The sequence below is a fragment of the Ictidomys tridecemlineatus genome, chromosome 2 (assembly GCF_052094955.1).
Source record: "Ictidomys tridecemlineatus isolate mIctTri1 chromosome 2, mIctTri1.hap1, whole genome shotgun sequence".
Lineage (NCBI taxonomy): Eukaryota > Metazoa > Chordata > Mammalia > Rodentia > Sciuridae > Ictidomys > Ictidomys tridecemlineatus.
This window is the reverse complement of record NC_135478.1, coordinates 73924955-73943178: the sequence shown is the minus strand read 5'-3', so window position 1 is coordinate 73943178 and position 18224 is coordinate 73924955. Positions and strand designations below refer to the sequence as shown.

Sequence of the window (18224 nt, the reverse complement as noted above, 5' to 3'; positions counted from 1 at the left end):
TTCCTATTTTACAGACAAACCAGCAGAAGCCTCAAGTGACTGAAAAACTTTCCTGAGGTCACATGGTTTCCAAGTGGTTAAACCAGGGTTTAAGCAGACTGGTTTCATCACCATGGTGCCTGCCAGAGGGAAGCTGGCTTTGATGTCCTAATTAAAAGAGCTGAGAAGAGGACCATTTCCTGGCTCACGCTTACCATCTTAGCTTAAGTCTAAAGCACCTCACCCGTGCAAAGTACCCACACTGGCACACTACTACAGAAAGTAGAGCTGAAGGGGAATCCAGCGTCCAGAGAGGGTGTCCTGCCCAGGGACCCCTCATTTTACAGTACTGACTCCACTAAGGTATGTGTGATCGCAGGTTTCTATTGCCCATCACTTGACCTTTGGCGCAAACGAAGTCGCCATGCCCAGTTAGTTACGGCCAGGACTCCCAAGACTCTGGGCCTAGGGAGTTAGAAATCCTCAGACACGAAGGGCTTTATAAGACAGAGTTGCTACCTCCTACCCATGGGGCACTGAAATTAATCCTGTACCTTTCTCGGCAGTCCCGTGAGGTGGGACTGCCCAGCTTGCTACACCATTCTGCGGAACGAAAAGCAAAGTAGAGGCAGGACCAAGCCCCAGCGAAGATCTGAGAGTCGACCTGACCGTTTACTTCAGACCCGCGCCTTAGCCCCCCAAGAGACCACGTCTAGGTCTCGCTCACGGCTTCTCCAGAGCCACTCCCCAACACCGTGGGGGCAGGTGAAAGAGGTACCTGAGGGCAAGGAAGGGTAAGAAAGCGAGAGAACCCCCTCCTCTGACCCCGGCACCTGCGAGGGAAGCAGGAAGGAGCAGCCTGCTGCCACTTTGTACACCCGAGGCGCGGGTGGTGGTCCAGCTGCGGAGGGGTAGTCTAGGCGCGAGTCAAAGAGGCGCGAAGGGCAAGGGGCAACCCCGTCGCACAGCCGGCCGAGGTCCGCAGAGTGGGCGTGTCCGCATGTAAGCCCGCCCAGTGGGGAGAGGGAGGGCGCCCCAATAGAAGGGAAGGCAATTCCGCGGATCTGGCCGCTGCTGCCTGCTCCTCCTACTTTTCTTGGGGCCAAAGGGTAGGCCGTTCCTCTCGGAAGTAAAAGCTGGAGGACTCTAGCCATGGCGGGAGCTGAGTGGGAGTCGCTGGAGCAGTGCTTGGAGAAGCATCTGCCATCCCAAGACTTGCGGGAAGTGAAGCGAGTTCTTTATGGCAAGGAGACCAGGTCAGGGGCCCAGAGGCAGAGTTGCGAGGTGTGGGTCTCGGGAACCAAGAGGGCTTCAGGGTCTCAAGCGCTCTGAGGTGACGGTGATGAGGTCCTACATAGGCGGGCAAAACTCATAGAAATCATAGATACGACAGCCCCGGGCCGTGAGGGGTTGCAAGATTCCAGGGAGACCCTCACACAGTATGCCTGGAACTAGAAGGGAAAGGAAGGGTTTGAGATTTACTTTCCTGGGCTTTCTCTGTGGCCACACCAGCACTCCTCTGCCCTTTGAGCAGTTTCTTTTCCAGAACCAGGCCTGCCCTCCGCGGGGTTTGGCTGAGTAAATGCTTCTAAAGGGAGCCCCCTAGTCAGTGCAGTTGATTGTCTGGCTCCAGTCTCTCCTGCCTGGAGTGACTGCCTTCTGGACCCTTATTGGTAGAGTTCAGCTGAATCTAATTGGCAAAGGAGACTTTTCCACTGGCAAGCAAGGGTTTAGTTACCATGTTCAGTAAAAAAAGTTTTTCCACCCCTAGTTAATCATGTGTGTCACCAGAACTCTCTGAGGGCAATGCACAATTGGATGGACACTAGATATAAAGAGCTGGAAAAGACACTTCGCTTCCATTGTTGTTTCTCTTTAGTCGAGTCTTCTTTGGAACTACCAGAAGGACCTTTTTAAAATGCAGATCGCATCCTGTTGCCTTTTACTTAAAAATATAAGGGATTTTCCTGGTCTCTTAGAATGAACTTCAAACTCTGACCTCAAGAAGCCCTGGCTAAATCCACTTCCTTGTTCATTTGTGGGCTTCTTGCCTCCCCGCGGTCCAGCAGACTACCTGCTCCATGACCTTGTGCAAGTGGCCTTCCAACAAGAACCTAATCTGCTCATCTGCAACTAGAGGGCATTGACTGGATCAATGGTTCTCAATCACTATTGGAGTTCTGGCAGGGAGACCAGACCAAAGATGTTTTCACAGCTAGAGGATATCTAAAGGTAGAATAAAGCTGCCTTTGGGGTTTAGTTTAAAAAAAAAAAAAAAGAGGCTCTTCATACCCAAAGAGGAATTAGATAACCTTTAAGGTCCCTCTCAGTGTGTCCAATGCTGTACTGTACTTCGCAGTGCACTTATAAGGTTGTTATCTGGGAAGTATCTTAGCACTAGGCTCCCAAAGAAGGTGTCTTAAATAAAGCGAGGGTATATCTCAGGCTACAGTTAGTAGGAATGGGAATTAATTTATTTTAAGGGTGAGGTGAGCATATTCACATGTTCTGCTGAAAAAAAAAAAACTAGTGAACTATTGGGTGTCAAGAGAGGTAAAACTGCAGCATACTAGGAAAAAAGAAATACTTCCCCCCATAAGTGGCTGACTGGGACATATTCTGAAATTAGGGCTGAGGTCAGGCCAAAGACAACCATGCTAGAGGGTTTTTTTGTTTTGTTTTGTTTTTTAAATCAGAATTTGGAGAACTCCAGAATAGAGAGAGATTATGGGTGGGGAAAGTGCTAACCAACATCTATTATTGATCAGTGTCTGTCAGGCCTTGTGTTGGGACTTGACTTATAATAACTGAGCAAATGGCTCCCCTTTTTCTACTTTTTCTTCTTGGTTGTGTTCTGTTCAGTCTCTCTAGGTTTTAGCACTTGGGTGTAAACCCTCGTACTTACTCAATCCTTGTGATTGGGTAGAATTCAGCTATGAGCAGGATTTCCAACTGAAGATAGAAAATTAATTACCTCCTGCTTAATCTATGCACTGCTTAGAGCCTAGCTTGGACATGGTCACCTCTGTGAAGGCCTTGTGGTTCTGGAGTCCTCAGTCCCTCCGCTGGACTCCCACTCTGCTCCCTACAAGACCACCTTCTCTCTGATTACTTGTGCCTAATGCAGACAATGCTTAGCTGGGCACAGTGATACTGGGGGAAAAAAAGAAAGAGAGCTAATGCTTGGTAAATGTTTGCTAAGTGAATGAGCTAAATGGGCTTTTGCCTACACCAGACAGATGAAATCCCCAGAGGACATCAACTCTCGTTTTAAGATAGTCAGTACTAAGAAGCATTCATTCATTCAACAAACATTTGTTGATGATTTGTTTTTGTCTTGGGCACCTGGGATACTAGGATAAGAAACCAGTGAGGTTTTTTGTTGTTTGTTTTGAAGTGCTAGGGATCCAGTTCAGAGTTTTGTGCATGTTAGGTATGTGCTCTGTCACTGAGCTGTACCCACAGCCCCCACTTTCCATCTTTTGATGACTGTTTTACATTGTGAAAGAAGGATAAAGGAGAGCCTAACAGAATCTACCTGTTTGTAGTTCAAGGATGGCAGGAAGGTTTCCCCAGGGCTGTCATACTTAAGCTATATCCTGAAGGAGATAAAGGGGTTCATTTGGAGACAGGAAGGGCTTGTGTCTCCAGACACCGGGGGACATGCCTAGTCATGGACTGCATGTTTGAAAGAGGAGGTCATAGAGTAGATTGAAGAAACCCAACAGGAGAAGGCAGGAGTGGCCAGTGTAGATCCATGCGGGCTCTGTATGCCATGCTGTAGCAGTGGACATTCATCCTTACAGTAGTGGAAACATTGGGGCATTTTCCACAGTAGCCAAGTCAAGAATGGACTGGAAAAGGACAGGTGAAGGATGAGAGGCCTAGAGGCAAACAGAGTACCTGGGGATGGAGAAGTGTCAGGGGCCCAGTGGACAGTGGATAGGAGGTGTGGCACAGGTGGTGAGGATCATTCCTGGCTTTTGGCTTCCATCCCACAGGTGACTGGTGGTTTCCTATGAGGAGGATCAGCCTTGGAGAATAATGATGAGTTCAACTTTGGATGAATTGAGTTTGGTGTGTTATGTAGTTCCTAGGGCTGCCAAAATTATAATAGTGAGCTTAAAACAGCAGTAATCTACATTTTCACAGTGGTAAAGACCAAAAGTACAAGAGCAAGGTGTCTATGGTGCCACACTCCTTCCAGATGCTCTGGGGGAGAATTCTTATTTGCCTTTTTGTAGTCTCTGGTGGTTTCTGGGGTTCCTTGGCTTGTGGCAACCAATCTCTGCCTTCATCTTCACATGGCCTTCTCCTGTTGTCCCTGTGACTGTCTTCTTGGTGTCTCTTATAAGAATAATTGTCGCTGGGCTGGGGATGTAGCTCAGCAGTAGAGTGCTTGCCTAGCTCTAGCATCCTTGAGGCCCTGAGTTCCATCCCCAGCACTGCAAAAAGCAATCAAACAAACAAACAAAATCTTTTCATTGGATTTAGGGCTTATCTGAATAATCTAGGATGATCTTGAGATTCTTAACTTAATTACATCTGTGAAGACTCTTTTTTTCCAAATAAGGTCACATTCATAGGTTCTAAATATTAAGATGTGGATATAGTTCAACCTCTGATAGGTACTCTTGGGGTCTCCATTTAGAGATGTCCAGTGGCTCTTTGTTGTATGGAGGAAGGCCTGATGGGGAGAAGCTGTTTTAGAACTGTGCTGGAGATGATCCTCCTAGTTGGAGAAGCAGGTGCAGCATGGGAGAGGCCCAGAGGGAATGATGGAGATTCCAAATATTAGAATAGTCAGAGAAGCAGAGACTCTGAAGGTAGGATGTATAGGTGGGAGGACTCTAGAAAGGAAGAGGAAAGAAGCATTATATAGTATAGGGATGTTTGTTAGTCAAAGACAATTTGGGCTTAAATGATGAAAATGCACAGGGCGGTTCCTACAATAGGTAGTAGGGACCTGAGAACAGGGGGCTGAGAAGGGAGTAGGAGGTGAGGGCTGAGCTGAAAGGAAGTGTATGTAGAAGCTTCCTGTGGAGGAGGGAGAGCAAGAAAGATGTGTGGAGTGCTCTCTCTCTCTCTTTTTTTTTTTTTTTGATGGTGCTAGCCTTGTGCATGCTAGGCAAGCACTCAACCAACTGAGCTATATCCCCAGCCCTGCTTTGTTGTTGTTTTTTTTTTTAAATGGGAGAGACTCAAACAGCTTTAATTGCTTTAATAGTGAATGTAGTGGGTCTATATGTAGTAACACAGAGAGATGCCCAAGTTATGTAGTCAGTCATATGTCACCTAATGATGGGGATATGTTCTGAGAAACACATCCTTAGGTGATTTTGTGGTTGAGTGAACATCATAGAGTTCACTTACAGAAACCAGATGGCATAGGTCAATCAATGTGGCCTTTCAATGTAGCAATGTGACAACTCAGTGTGGTCTCATTTTTTTTTTCTCCCAGTGGTGCTGGGGATTGAACCCAGGCCTCACACAGCCTACCTAGGCATATTCTGTACTACTGAGCTATACCTCAGTACCTATCAGAGGTTGAACTATATCCACATCTTAATATTTAGAACCCTTTGATGTGGTCTCTTGATATAATCAGCAGGTATAGAAAACATGATCTATATGAGGCTGCTGATGGTATAACACATTGTATAAATAGAAAGTACACTCTATAATAATGATTAAAAAGTATAGTAAGTGCAAAAGCCAGTAATACTATTGTTGATTATCATTAGCAAGTGTTATGTAAACATATATAATTTATGTGCAATATATATGATTGGTAGCACAATAGGTTTGTCTACGCCAGCATCACCACAAACATGTGAATGATACATTACACTACGGTGTCATGATAGCTATGATGATAGGAATTTTTCAGCTCCATTATAATTTTATGGGACCACAGTCGCTTATACATTCCATCTGTGATAGAAATGTTACATAATACATGACTATGTATTGTCAAGTGAAAAAGGCAAGTTGAAGAATATAAAATGCAGCCTGATGATTTTATTTGTAATACCTGTACCTACATAGAAAAACTGTGGAAGGAGACACAAAACATTACTAAAAGGGATCATCTGCAAGGTTTGGGCCTAGGGCTTGGGGGGGAACTTATTTTTCTTTTTATATCCTTTCTAAATTTCCCCCTTCCATGGGCATTTTCTCTTGTAACAAATATCTAGTTTAATAATTTAAAATACTGATGGTAAATAGTCAATAGAGGCAGAAAGATAAAGTGCCTGAAGTGAGAGGCTGCTGAGGATGCTTGGGGCCCTTAGGCCAGGTCTGCCTTGACCCAGGAAGGAGAGATGGGGGCCCAAGAGGGTGTGTTGCAGCCAGGACAGGAAGTGACAGGCTCTCTCCTTCTTGAAGATGGAGCTGAGGCCAGGAGAGGGGGTGGTTTCAGTTGCAGGGTGATGGATAGAGGGATTGAAAGTCAACTACAGGGGCCAGGGTTGGGCTGCAGGTAACCACAGATCCCCCTGGTGAGGCTGTATCTCATTTTCTGGTCCCTGTGCCTTCCTGGACTATGGATGAATAGGACCTATCTTAGTCACCATAGACTGGGTGACTTTTCAACCATTGAAATGTATTTTGAATGCTCAAAAGTTCATTAACAAGGCTTTGGTAGATTCAGTGTCTGGTGAGGATCAGTTTCCTGTTCATGTTCTATGCCTACTCCTACTTGCTATGTGTACGAATGGTGCAAGGGGCAAGCAACGTCTTTTTAGGCCTTTTTGGTTTTATATTCATTTTTTTTTTTTTTAGTGTATGTGTGTGTGTGTATAGTACAGGGGATTGAACCAGGGGCACACTACCACTTATTTCTTTATCTTGAGACGAGCTGTCACTGAGTTTCCCAGGCTGGCTACAAATTTGTGATCCTCCTGCCTCAGCCTCTCCAGTCACTGGGATTACAGGTGTGTGCCACCATACCTGGCTAGGCCAATTTATATATATATATATATATATATAGGCACTAATTCCATTCTTAGGGTTACATCCCTGTGACCTAATCGTCCAAGGGCCCTATTATTTTGGAGGTTGGATTTTGACATGTGATTTTGGGGGGACACAAACATTCAGTCCATTGCAGTACCCCCACTGCATCCTCCATCAGATAACCCTTGTGAGGTTGTGGTTCATTTCTGGTCCAGACCTTTGAAGGACCTAGCACAGGGTATACCTTGAGGGTAGGTTTTGATCTCTTAGACACTGTAGGGTAAGAGATTTTATAGCTAGTGACCAGAAAATAGAGATGCTAAAGAGAGGTGTATCCCCAGAGGTGGCTGAACTGGAGGGTGGAGCAGCCCTGCCCTGCCTTGCCTCACCTTGGGTGTAGAAAAATATCCACAGGGATTGTGGAATGAGGGAGTACACAGGCTCAGGGCCAGCAGGCAGCACTTGACATAGCCAACCGGTGGGGAGATGAGGGATAATACGACTGAAGGTGGCAGAAAGAAAACAGCTGTGAGCCATGAACAGAGAGGGATGTCTGCCAGGTTACAGCCAGGCTTCCTGACCAGACAGGAGCCAGGCTCCTCCACCTGACATCTTCCCAGACTAAAACCATAGGATATTTGCACAGGGCAATATGTCCCCGGGACCCACCAGCCTTTGGAGGGAAATAAAACCTTTCTCCTATTTTCTTCCTGTGGCTGCTCATGCATCCTCAGATAGTAGCTCCTGGAAAGCTGTGTGACTGTGTCCATGGAGGATGACTTGCCCTGAAGCTGAGGCCTGCGAGAAGGGGACGAGAGGGGACTCTTCCGTCCGGGGGTGGGAGGTACAGTGAGGGGAGGTGAGGTGTGGGCACTGCTGCTATTTCTAACCTGCCAGCGGGAAGGGAACCTTGACTGTTTGAAAAGCAGGCTGATTGTCAGGGGCGGAACCGAACTCAGAGCTGTCAGGGCCCGTCACTTGGAAAGCGCCTGGCAGGGGGCGGCAACAGGGGGCTTGGGCTGACAGGGCTGTGATTTTGAAAGAAATGTCTTTAAGAAAGTGATTTAAAGTAGGAGAGAAATATTATTATTAGATAATGGCTGTCAGGTTATTTTTTGATGTGTTCTCTGGGTATTTCATAATCATCTCACCCTTAGATGGTAAGTCCTTCCTGGCCCAGGGCCATGAACTATTCTTCTGGGGTTTTACCCCAGCTCCTGGCATGTAACAGGTTATGAGAAGTTACTTGCTGTTTGACCAGTGGCCACTTTGGTGGATAGTTTTATAAATAATTTTCTAGCCTTTGTTAATAAACCACAAACTTGGATGAACACTTAGATCTGGATCCTTGGGCCTTCACCTGGATCCATCAAACCCCACTCCCAACACCAGGCATGGAACTGGATCCCTAATGGGAACAGCAGAGGACAGGACCTGGGAATGACCCACCCAAGACTCAGCTTCCTTAAGGGCAAATGGCCGCAGGGCCCTCCTCATAGTATCAGTTCTTGGCCTCCATTCAGCCTGTCTCCTGAGCCGTATCCTCTGCAGCCCTTTTCTGTTATCACAGCCTGTGCCATTCCCTAGGATCAGCACGGCCCTCTGATTCCAGATCAGAAGCATGTTTTGGAACTACTCCCTCCTTTCTGTGCTGACTGTTGGAACTTTGATCCCTGCCCTGATTTCCATAACTGCAAAACACTAACCTCTTGGCTGGTTGTTCTTCCCCCACTCTGCCAGGCCTAACTGTGCTAAAGTCTATTGACTATTAGGTAGAGTCTGGACTCAGCATAGTGTCTATTCATGGCCTAGCCCTCCTGCTTCCTAGCCACCTTGGGCCCTGGCACTGGACACCCTTGGCCAAGGACACTCCCAAACTCTTCTTTACTTGATAAACAACTGCAGAGATTCTGGGTTTTTCCCCCTGTAGCCCTGGGGATGGAACCCAGGCCCTTAAGTGTGCCGAGTCTACCCTGTCCCACTGAACTACACACCTGTCCCTGGGAGTGGAACTTTAGATGCAGCAAATGTCATCAAAATCCTCTTCCTTCTTCTGCTCATTTAGGAAGCTTGATCTGCCCAGCAGAGCTTTCGAAGTTGCCTCGGAAGGAAACTTTGAACTACAGGGATATGCCTTTGAGGCAGCCAACGAGCAGCTGAGACGCCCCCAGATCGTGCGTGTGGGGCTAGTTCAGAACAGAACTCCACTCCCTGCGGATGCCCCTGTGGCAGAACAGGTACAACCCTCTCTCTCTCTCTCTCTCTCTCTCTCTCTCTCTCTCTCTCTCTCTCTCTCTCTCTAATAATTCTTTTTTTTAACCTTTATTTATTTATTTATTTTTAGTTGTAGATAGACACAATACCTTTTTATTTTATGTATTTATGTGGTGCTGAGGATCAAACCCAGTGCATTACACTTGCTAGGCAACCGCTCTACCACTGAGCCAAAACCCCAGCCCCCAGGTGCAGCCTCTCTTGATCATAAACACAAACAAGGCTCTGGCTCACCCTTTGCTTTGAACACATCATAATCCTTGGCTGGCCACTTATCTAAATCCACAAGCCCATGTGTCTCAAAGGATAACTCAAACACTTCTGCCGGACCTCCTCATTTTCCTCCAGCCTGAATCTTGAACTTTTCTTTCTCTTCTGGTTTTTACCCTTTCTCTTCCTTACCGTTCTTTCCACCTTCCCTTTCACTTCCTGTCCAGCTGTTGATCCTGACTAAGTTCCATTTTCCAATTAGGAAGGTGCCCATTTGGCTAACTAGAGTTCTCTTCATGGGACACTGCCTCTCAGTCACCTGCCAGAAGGCCACTTGTCAGCATACACTGGCAGGACTGTCCCATGCTTTAGTCCTAAAGGCAGAGACTCCCTGTACCCAGAACTATTGCAGCTGATGGTGCCCACAAGTGGATAGGAATATGATCGATGTTCGTTTATGAACTTATGGTTAGTAAATAAATGTGGGAGCATTGTGCATTTCCCTAAAGAAACATCACCACAGACAGACACAGGTGGTTAGTTTATATACTTCTTCACAGCATTCCTCCAGCTGCTCAAACTTCGATGGCTTTCTTTGCAGAATTTTCCTCATGATGTAGTACTCTTGAGAATTCTTAGGGATTCTTGAGAAACTTAAGGTCACTTGGATTCCTGGTCAGGTTCTGAATCATCTTTCATGTTGATCCTTCCTTTGCTTTTGAGGAATTGAAAGATATCAGTGGTAGAGTGCTGGCCTGGTGTGCCCGAGTTTGATCCCCAGCATTCCACCACCATCATCGAAAAAAAGATAATGTGGTTCTCAGTTTACTTTTTTCTCTGGATTTTTTACTTGTGAATATATCTTCCCTATCATCCCAGATGGTCAGTTTGTAGGGCCAGCAATGTTCTTGTGCCCTTGGCACCTAGAAGTATTTTTTTGCATGTTGGTAACATGGAGCAAATTTGTGCTGACACTACATGGAGGCCTGGAGCTAATAGCCTCTTGGGGAAGAGACTGAGAGCATTGGAAAGAATTTGTGTTCTCTGGGTTTTCAGCCTGGTTCCTTTGGTCTTTCTTTGAGTGAACACTATGGAATGTCTCTTGGAGCCAGGGATTGGGAAGCATGTGAGATCCCAGGAATGAGACAGTAGAGAAACCAGTGGCAGCAAAATGGGAACAGTGCTGCCAAAGAGGCACCCAGAGGCAGCTGGGAGAATCTGCAGAAGGCTCACAGAAGGACAACATGTGACACAGATGTCACATATCTGGGAAAACTGAGTGGTTGGGGGAAGCTCATTCCTGACCAAGGGCACACACCAATGCATGAAGAGTTAGAAGAATCAGAAAGGCGAGTTGGCAGGTGTGATTCACACAGGACAGTGGAAATGGCAGGACAAGCAAGCCTGGCACCTTGAATGCAGGATGGTGTACAGTAGACTGTCCAGAGCCAAGGGAGCAGCTGGTCCAGGGGGAGATTGTGTGTGTGTGTGTGTGTGTGTACATGCATATGCACTTTGTACACAGTACACAGAATCAGACTTATTCATACTTCTCAGCAACCCCATGAATCTGGTGGTTGTTTCCCCCATTGCCAGGTGAGGAAATTGAGACAGTGTCCATGGGAACCAGAGCTTCTGTACCTCCACTTTATATTGCAGATTTTAGTCTGATGATATAACCAGCTATTAGAACCTCCCTAGCCCACTCATCTCCTCACACCTGGTCAGGTGGGAGTTTGTTGTTCAATGCACATTGGGATAAATTCTTTCAGATTGTCTTCTCAGAAGAACTGAATGGATTCTAATCCTTGCTTTTTAAATCATCAGGTCTCTGCCCTTCATAGACGCATAGAGGCCATTGCCGAGGTGGCTGCAATGTGTGGAGTCAATATCATCTGTTTCCAGGAAGCATGGAGTAAGTCTTTTGTGATGCTTTCTCAGCTACCTTCAAACAATTGTGTCTTCTCTCCATGTTGTCAAGAGTGTCTGCTACCCTATTTAAAAAACACCACCAACAACAAAAATAAACAAACAACAACAACAAAACCAAAACTTCTTTCTATAGAAAGACCATTTGTCAACAACACCAGAATCTGAGGAAACCTGGCCTCCCTCTCTCACACAGGCTCTACTCGGTCATTTGATCCTTTCACTTCTGTCTTTCACATCTTTTTGAATCCCTTTACTCCTCCCTCCCTCTGTACCACTGCCCTGGTCCAAACTACCAAATCTCTCTCAGTTTTTTTTTAAATGATAGGCATGAAACCCAGGTCCTTGAGCATGTAGTCAACCACTAAGCTACACCTCCTAGTCTTCTCCTCAGCTTTTATAATTACCTCTCCGGCTGATCTCCTTAAACCCTCTTCCTCTGGCCTCTCTTAACCTTGCTTTACCTTCAGATCTTAACTCAAATCCAGTTAGCCTGCCTATCTAAGATCGAGTCCTGTTATATGCATTCCTGGTACCATGTGCTTTTCCTTTATGTTATTTTTTTGTTTATTTTTATTGAAATTATATGTGCTCGTGGTTTAGACTCAAAATAGGTCTGTAAGGTCTGTTACCAAAAAAACAAAAAAACAGCTGTTCTCCTCCCCCAAGGCATCTTCTTTCTACACTTAGCTTGTTCTTTGGAATTTACCTTTGTTTCTATAGTTACTTCGTAATTTTTCAGTTTTACGTCATTCATGGACTTCCCACTGTAGAAGTGCTTTGCCTCCTCATGCCCGCCTCTACATACATGTATCCTTCCTCGTCTATGCTTCATTCGGTTTCCACTGAGCCATTTTGATTTCTTTTCCTGAATAATTTTTTGTTTTCCCTGCAGCGTGATTTGTTTTCTACATACTTAACCACAAGTTCAACTCCATACTTTCTCCTAAATTCCCTTAACCTGTTTAGACACATCAAGCAGTCTATCAATTTCCTTTCCTTAAAGAAATCTGTCCCAGAACCTTCTAACTGCTCCAGTCTGAATTAATTGCCCCACCTGCTGGTCACACAACTGATCCATTCATCATCCTGAGGAGTCTGTTTTTAGGATCATCATCCTGAGGCGTCTTCTTTCCTTCCTCTTTCTGATTACTCATTTGGGTGGAATGGCCCCCTGAGTAATCAGAAAGAACACATGGGAGAAAAATGTTTTGGGACCTTGCACATCTTAAAATATGTGTCTTCTACAATTTGCTTGATTGTTTGGGTAGGTATCAAATGTGAGGTTAGAAATAATTTTCTTTCAGAAGTTTAAACATATGGCTTCATGGCTTCCTAGCTTTGACGAATGTTGTTGACTAGCCCAAAGCTATTTTAATTTATGACCTATTGTCTGTGACTTATTTTTCTCTGGATGATTATAGGATCTTCTCTTTTTGGCTAATGCTCTGCAATTTCATAATAATGTCCCATTGTGTGTACCTCTCTCCATCATTATTCTAGGCACTCAATGGATTCTTTCAGTCTAGAAACTTGGGTCTTGCAAATCTACATTTTCTTGTATTGTTTTATTAGATCTTTTCTCCTGTCAAAAGACACAATTACAATAAGCATAGTTTGAAGTTCTTAATTGACTTGGTGAGTCTAGAATCAGGCAACACTGCATTCCAATGAGCTGAGAAGAAAGAGGTTGGCTTTATAAAGGAGAAGGGCTGAATCAAGTAGAAACAAAGAGGTTGCTTCAAAGTTACTTTCCTTGAAAGGCAGGAGACAGGAAGATAGAACAATAGAAAAATAACTGAAAACAGTTAACATCACATTACTTCAGATTAGTTTTGTGGTAAAGATTAAAGTAGAGGGAATGACAGTATCATGCTGACTGAAATTGGTCTGTTTTGGAGATTTGGCTATCATTTCTCTTTCTTAAGGTTGGATAACAACTTAGTTTCTGTTTGGTGATGTGGAACTTTAGTATCAGTAATGCCATTTTGATTTTTAGACTGGTCCCTTATTCAACTTCTTCCTTTTGTTGGATTGGAACTGCCCCTCATGCATTGAGGCCTACCCTGGACACCCTCCTCCTTGGTGGGGCCCCGGAGATTCTCTCTGGCAGAACCGAGCACTTTGTCCTGCCAGGTTGTGCAGCCATCCCAGGTCACAATCTATCTCTTCCTCTTTAGGCTGGCAATTTCCAAGGACAGAACCACGTCAGAGTCAGGAGCCTGGCTCACTGAGTGGTCCATCATGCCTTACCCTTTAATTAGAAAACTATAGTTGGGGCATTATAGCCCCTGACCTCACCCAGCCTCCATTCCTTATCTCCATTCCTCTTGAAGGTTTGTTTATGTTGGAGTATTTGTGTAAACAGGAAATAAAAGCCATTAAAAGTGGAAATGGAGAAATTTGGAGGCCTTAGTGACTTGAAATGAAATCAGCATGGGAGATTGTATTCTCTAGGGGCACTTAGTCATTACTAATGCTCTGAAAGCTGAGAATTAATGGTCACTAAAGAGCATTTTTGTTATCAACAGCTTTTTTGTCATCTTCCTTAAAATAGTTCATCTGTCTTCACCTCACCAAAGGGACACAGGGGAGCCGTAAGTCTGGTACCAAGGCTCTTGGGGGTGGTTGTTGGCAGCACTTGCTGCCTGTTTGGGGCACGGAGAGGCTGCTGGTACCATGGGTGGTGTGCTCACTCTGGTGCAGTCCTAGGATCAGGCATCCTGGGACTAGAGGAATTAGGAAGCTGAGGCTTCTCTTTCTACACAACTGTTTCTGAGGGTGTCAGAGAAGACCTGCCCCTTAGCACAACTGGTGTTGTGGGGGGGAAATATTATCCACCATTGTGGTTTTAAAATAGGCCACAAACCCCCATGCCAAGGCAGTTGAACACCATAAAGTCACATGAAGCATCCTGCAGATGTTTCTCTAAAGTTGGTTTGTTCAGAACTGGTAGAACAATCGCAGACATTTAGAAATGCATCTAGAAAGTGGTAGAATGCTTGCCTATCGTGTGTAAGGCCCTGAGGCCCAGCACTACAGAACAAAACAAAAACCAGTTAGTTTAATGAAATTTTCTACTGAATTAATTCCCTGGCAGGGTCTAGCCAAAGATCATGGGAATAATGTATTTATCTTTGAACATGCTTATTCTCATTTCTGAAGAAGCCTCCTTGGCCCTGGGAGAAGGAGGGTCCCAATAGTGATCTCCTGTAGCTGAGCTGAGGAGCATACCCAGAGGCTGTGGGTGATAGAATTCTAACCTTTCTCTCCTTTACAGCTATGCCCTTTGCTTTCTGTACAAGAGAGAAGCTTCCTTGGACAGAATTTGCTGAGTCAGCAGAGGATGGGCCCACCACCAGATTCTGTCAGAAGGTAAGACTTTAACTGCTCCTTGAACAAGAGCTACTGAACCTGCATGGGTCACAGAGCATGGCCACAACTGTCAGCTGTGGCTCTTTGCCATGGAAAATGTAACTGTTTGGTGCTTGTTTTACCAGTTAAAGTAGATAAGACTGTTTGCTACCTCTTTTTTTTTTTTTTTAAGTGTATGTTCACTTAAAAATCATAGACCTTCAGAGCTGGAATTGACTTTTGTGGCTTTTTCAGGTAAGGAAGCTGACAGAGGTGGTCTATGACTTCTATAGTAAGTCCAGGGACATCGATTCTTTGTCCAGAGTTTTGCTTACTCCAGTCGCCATTTGCTTGCGTCATATAGGTTTTGACGCATGACCTGTCTCATTAGGTAGAAATTTGTTTTGATTTCTTTTTTATTAAAACATCATAACACATGTGATATGATCCCATTTATATGAACTGCCCAGATAAATATCTAGAGATGGAAAGCAAATTTGTGGTTGCTAGGGTCTGCTTTAAGGAAAGAAGGGGAGTAGCTACTCATGGGGATAGGGTTTCCATGAGTAGCTGGGGTGATGAAAATGTTCTAAAATTAGATCATGGTGATGGTTACCACAATTCTGTGAATCTACTAAAACCCACTGAATTTCATACTTTAAAAGAGTATGTGAATTATGGTATGTGAATTATGTCTTAATAAAGCTGTTATCAGAAAAACCCGTAACAGCTGGGTGAGGTGGCTCATGCCTTGTAATCCCAGCGGCTCAGGAGGCTGAGGCAGGAGGATTGCAAGTTCAGATCCAGCCTCAGCAACAGTGAGGTGCTAAGCAACTCAGTGAGACCCTGTCTCTAAATAAAATACCAAATAGGGCTGAGGAGTGCCCCTGAATTCAATCCCTGGTACCCTGAAAAAAGAAAAAAGTGATGGATATTAACTTATCCTTATTCTCATCCGTAATGAAGGAACTCCTCTCATTTTTCTGTCTTCTCTTTCAGACTTCATACATCCTTAAAAAGTTCGGGGACAGAGCTATAATCATAGTGATTTTATCAATATTAAGTTGTGATTTTAAATATCAGTATTTTCAGACTATAGGGGGAAAACAATCTCTTGTTTATCAGGTTGTTGATTCCTTGCTATGGAAAAGAGAAGGGGACTCCTTAGGGGGCTATTGCAGTTCATAAGTCTGAGCTAGGGCTAGAAGAAGGGCGTGAATGAGATCTGGTGCCAGTCAACATCAAAGGGACCAGAGGTTCAAGGTCACCCCTTAGGAATGTAGCATCTGCTATGGCTAAAATGTGTTCCCCAAAGTTGATGTGTTACAAACTAATCCCCAATGTAAGTGTTGAGAGTGGGGATGAGCCACCGTGCCTGGCCCATCTTACCCATTTTTACATGTACAGTTCAGTAAAGTATTTTCACATTGTAGTGCAACAAATCTCCAGAACTTTTGCATCTTATAGATCTGAGACTCTGAACCCATTAAACAATAGCTTCCCTTTCCCCTGCTCCCAGCCACTATCAACCACCATTCTATTTTTTCTTCATGTGATGTGATTACTCTATCTTATATAAGTAAATCAGAGAATATTTGTCCTTTTTTTGACTTACTGGTTTCTTTTTTATTTTTAAATTTTATTTATTTATTTATTTATTTTGTGGTGCTGGGGATCGAACTTGGGCCTTGTGCATACAAGGTAAGCACTCTACCAACTGAGTTATATCCCCAGCCCTCTTTTTATTTTTTTAACCTCTATTTTATTGATTTATTTTTATGTGGTGCTGAGGATTGAGCCCAGATGCTCTACCACTGAGCTACAACCCCAGCCCCTTGACTGGCTGATTTCAATGAACATAATGTCCTTAATGTTTATTCATGTTGTAGCATGTAATAGGCTTTCCTTTTTTCTTTTGAGGGTGAATAATATTCCATTGTATGGATAGACCACATTTTGTTTACCTATTCATCTGTTGATGGATACCTGAGTTGCTTCTATCTCTTGGCTATTGTAAATAATGCTGCTATGAATCTGCATGTAGAATTATCTTTTTGAGCCCTGCTTTCAGTTCCTTTGGGTATATATCCAGAAGTAGGATCATGTAATTCTATATTTAATTGAGGGGTGGGTGTGGGAAACCTCTATAGAGTTTTCCATTTAATGTTCTTACCAGCAGAGCACAAAAATGATTATTATGGGCTGGGGATGTGGCTCCTCAGTAGTAGAGTGCTCACCTAGCATGTGTGAGGCACTGGGTTTAATTCTCAGCACTGCATAAAAATAAATAAATAAAATAAAGGCATTGTGTCCATCTATAGCTAAAAAAAGATATTTTTCAAAAGAATAGTGATTATTCTTGTTTAGTTAACCATGGGCATCAGGATGACAATGACATTTAGTGTTCCTGACAACTGCTATGAGTGATAGCTCCAAACCAAACCCAATTATTTAATAGGATCATTTAATTCTTCTCCAATAAAAGAACTTTAATAGGCTGGGGTTGTGGCTCAACGGTAGAGTGCTCGCATAGCACATGCAAGGCCCTGGGTTCAATCCTCAGCACCACATATAAATAAATAAAATAAAGGTACTGTGTCCAAATACAATTAAAGAATAAATATTTATAAAAAAAAAAGAACTTTAACCATTGATTTGAAAGTAGAACTCTGAATTATTTGTATTTCCAGCTAGCAAAGAAGCATAACATGGTGGTGGTGTCCCCCATCCTGGAACGAGACAGAGATCATGGGAATGTTCTGTGGAACACAGCCGTGGTGATCTCCAATTCTGGAGCAGTCTTGGGAAAGACCAGGAAAAACCATATCCCTAGAGTGGGAGATTTCAATGAGGTGAGCTGCATCACTGTGCTTGCTCTTTAGTCTACAAATCTCACTGGGCTTTCTGTGTGGAATAACGTGGTGCCATGTAATGCTGGAATAGTATGGATGTGACGCTCAGAGGGTCTCATGATGTTGCCATGCATCACACAAGCAGATGATATTCAGACATTATCTGGCAGGTGAGCCGCAGATACCTGGAGCACAGTGGAATTTTTATACATTTTTAAACTATAACCTGATATGACTTCTTGAAACTCTCCTTTGCAGTAAGTGGTACTTAAGTTAAAACCAAAATAGTGCACAAATATTAAATGATTCCTGAAGCCCCTTTCAGGATCTGAGCACCTAGCCCACCATAGTCCAATCCTAGTTTTGGGGGTAGCATTGCTCATCTATAGCTCCCATGGTGTCTGAGTTGGCCCAAGTCCGTGTATTGGGTGATAGGGGGTGAATATGTATATGTGTGTTACATGAGACTTCTCATTCCTGTTGTCAGGGCATAAGTCAGGGACTGTTTTGATTGGTTCATGTCAATTCATAGGTGAGTGAGATGGAGGGAGTGGATATTGGAAGAAGGGAAATGAACTCCACCTAATGCCTAAGATACTAAATCTGAATATGATTTTCAGTAAGTGCAGTTTCAGTCCTTGGTCCTCCCTCTGCAATCACAGGGCTCTC

At 44.2% G+C, this 18224-nt stretch overlaps 2 protein-coding genes across 10 annotated transcripts in view; one reads left to right on the top strand and one right to left on the bottom strand.

Moving 5' to 3' along the window:
* Positions 1–1133, bottom strand: part of LOC144375165 (uncharacterized) — a 29767-nt gene extending 28634 nt beyond the window's left edge. For both annotated transcript variants that reach the window (XM_078038898.1, XM_078038899.1), the window contains exon 1: positions 813–1133. In XM_078038898.1, coding sequence (XP_077895024.1) covers positions 813–1133 — 321 coding nt within the window. The remainder of the gene's footprint in view (positions 1–812) is intronic.
* The window catches only part of Upb1 (beta-ureidopropionase 1), a 46311-nt gene continuing 29188 nt past the window's right edge, over positions 1102–18224 (top strand). For all 8 annotated transcript variants that reach the window (XR_013434645.1, XR_013434644.1, XM_078038891.1 and 5 more), the window contains exons 1-5: positions 1102–1235; positions 9002–9173; positions 11248–11335; positions 14630–14724; positions 17394–17555. Coding sequence is in view for 6 of the 8 variants with exons in the window: in XM_078038891.1 (XP_077895017.1) it covers positions 1132–1235; positions 9002–9173; positions 11248–11335; positions 14630–14724; positions 17394–17555 (621 nt within the window). In the remaining 2 variants the exon portion in view is untranslated. The remainder of the gene's footprint in view (positions 1236–9001; positions 9174–11247; positions 11336–14629; positions 14725–17393; positions 17556–18224) is intronic.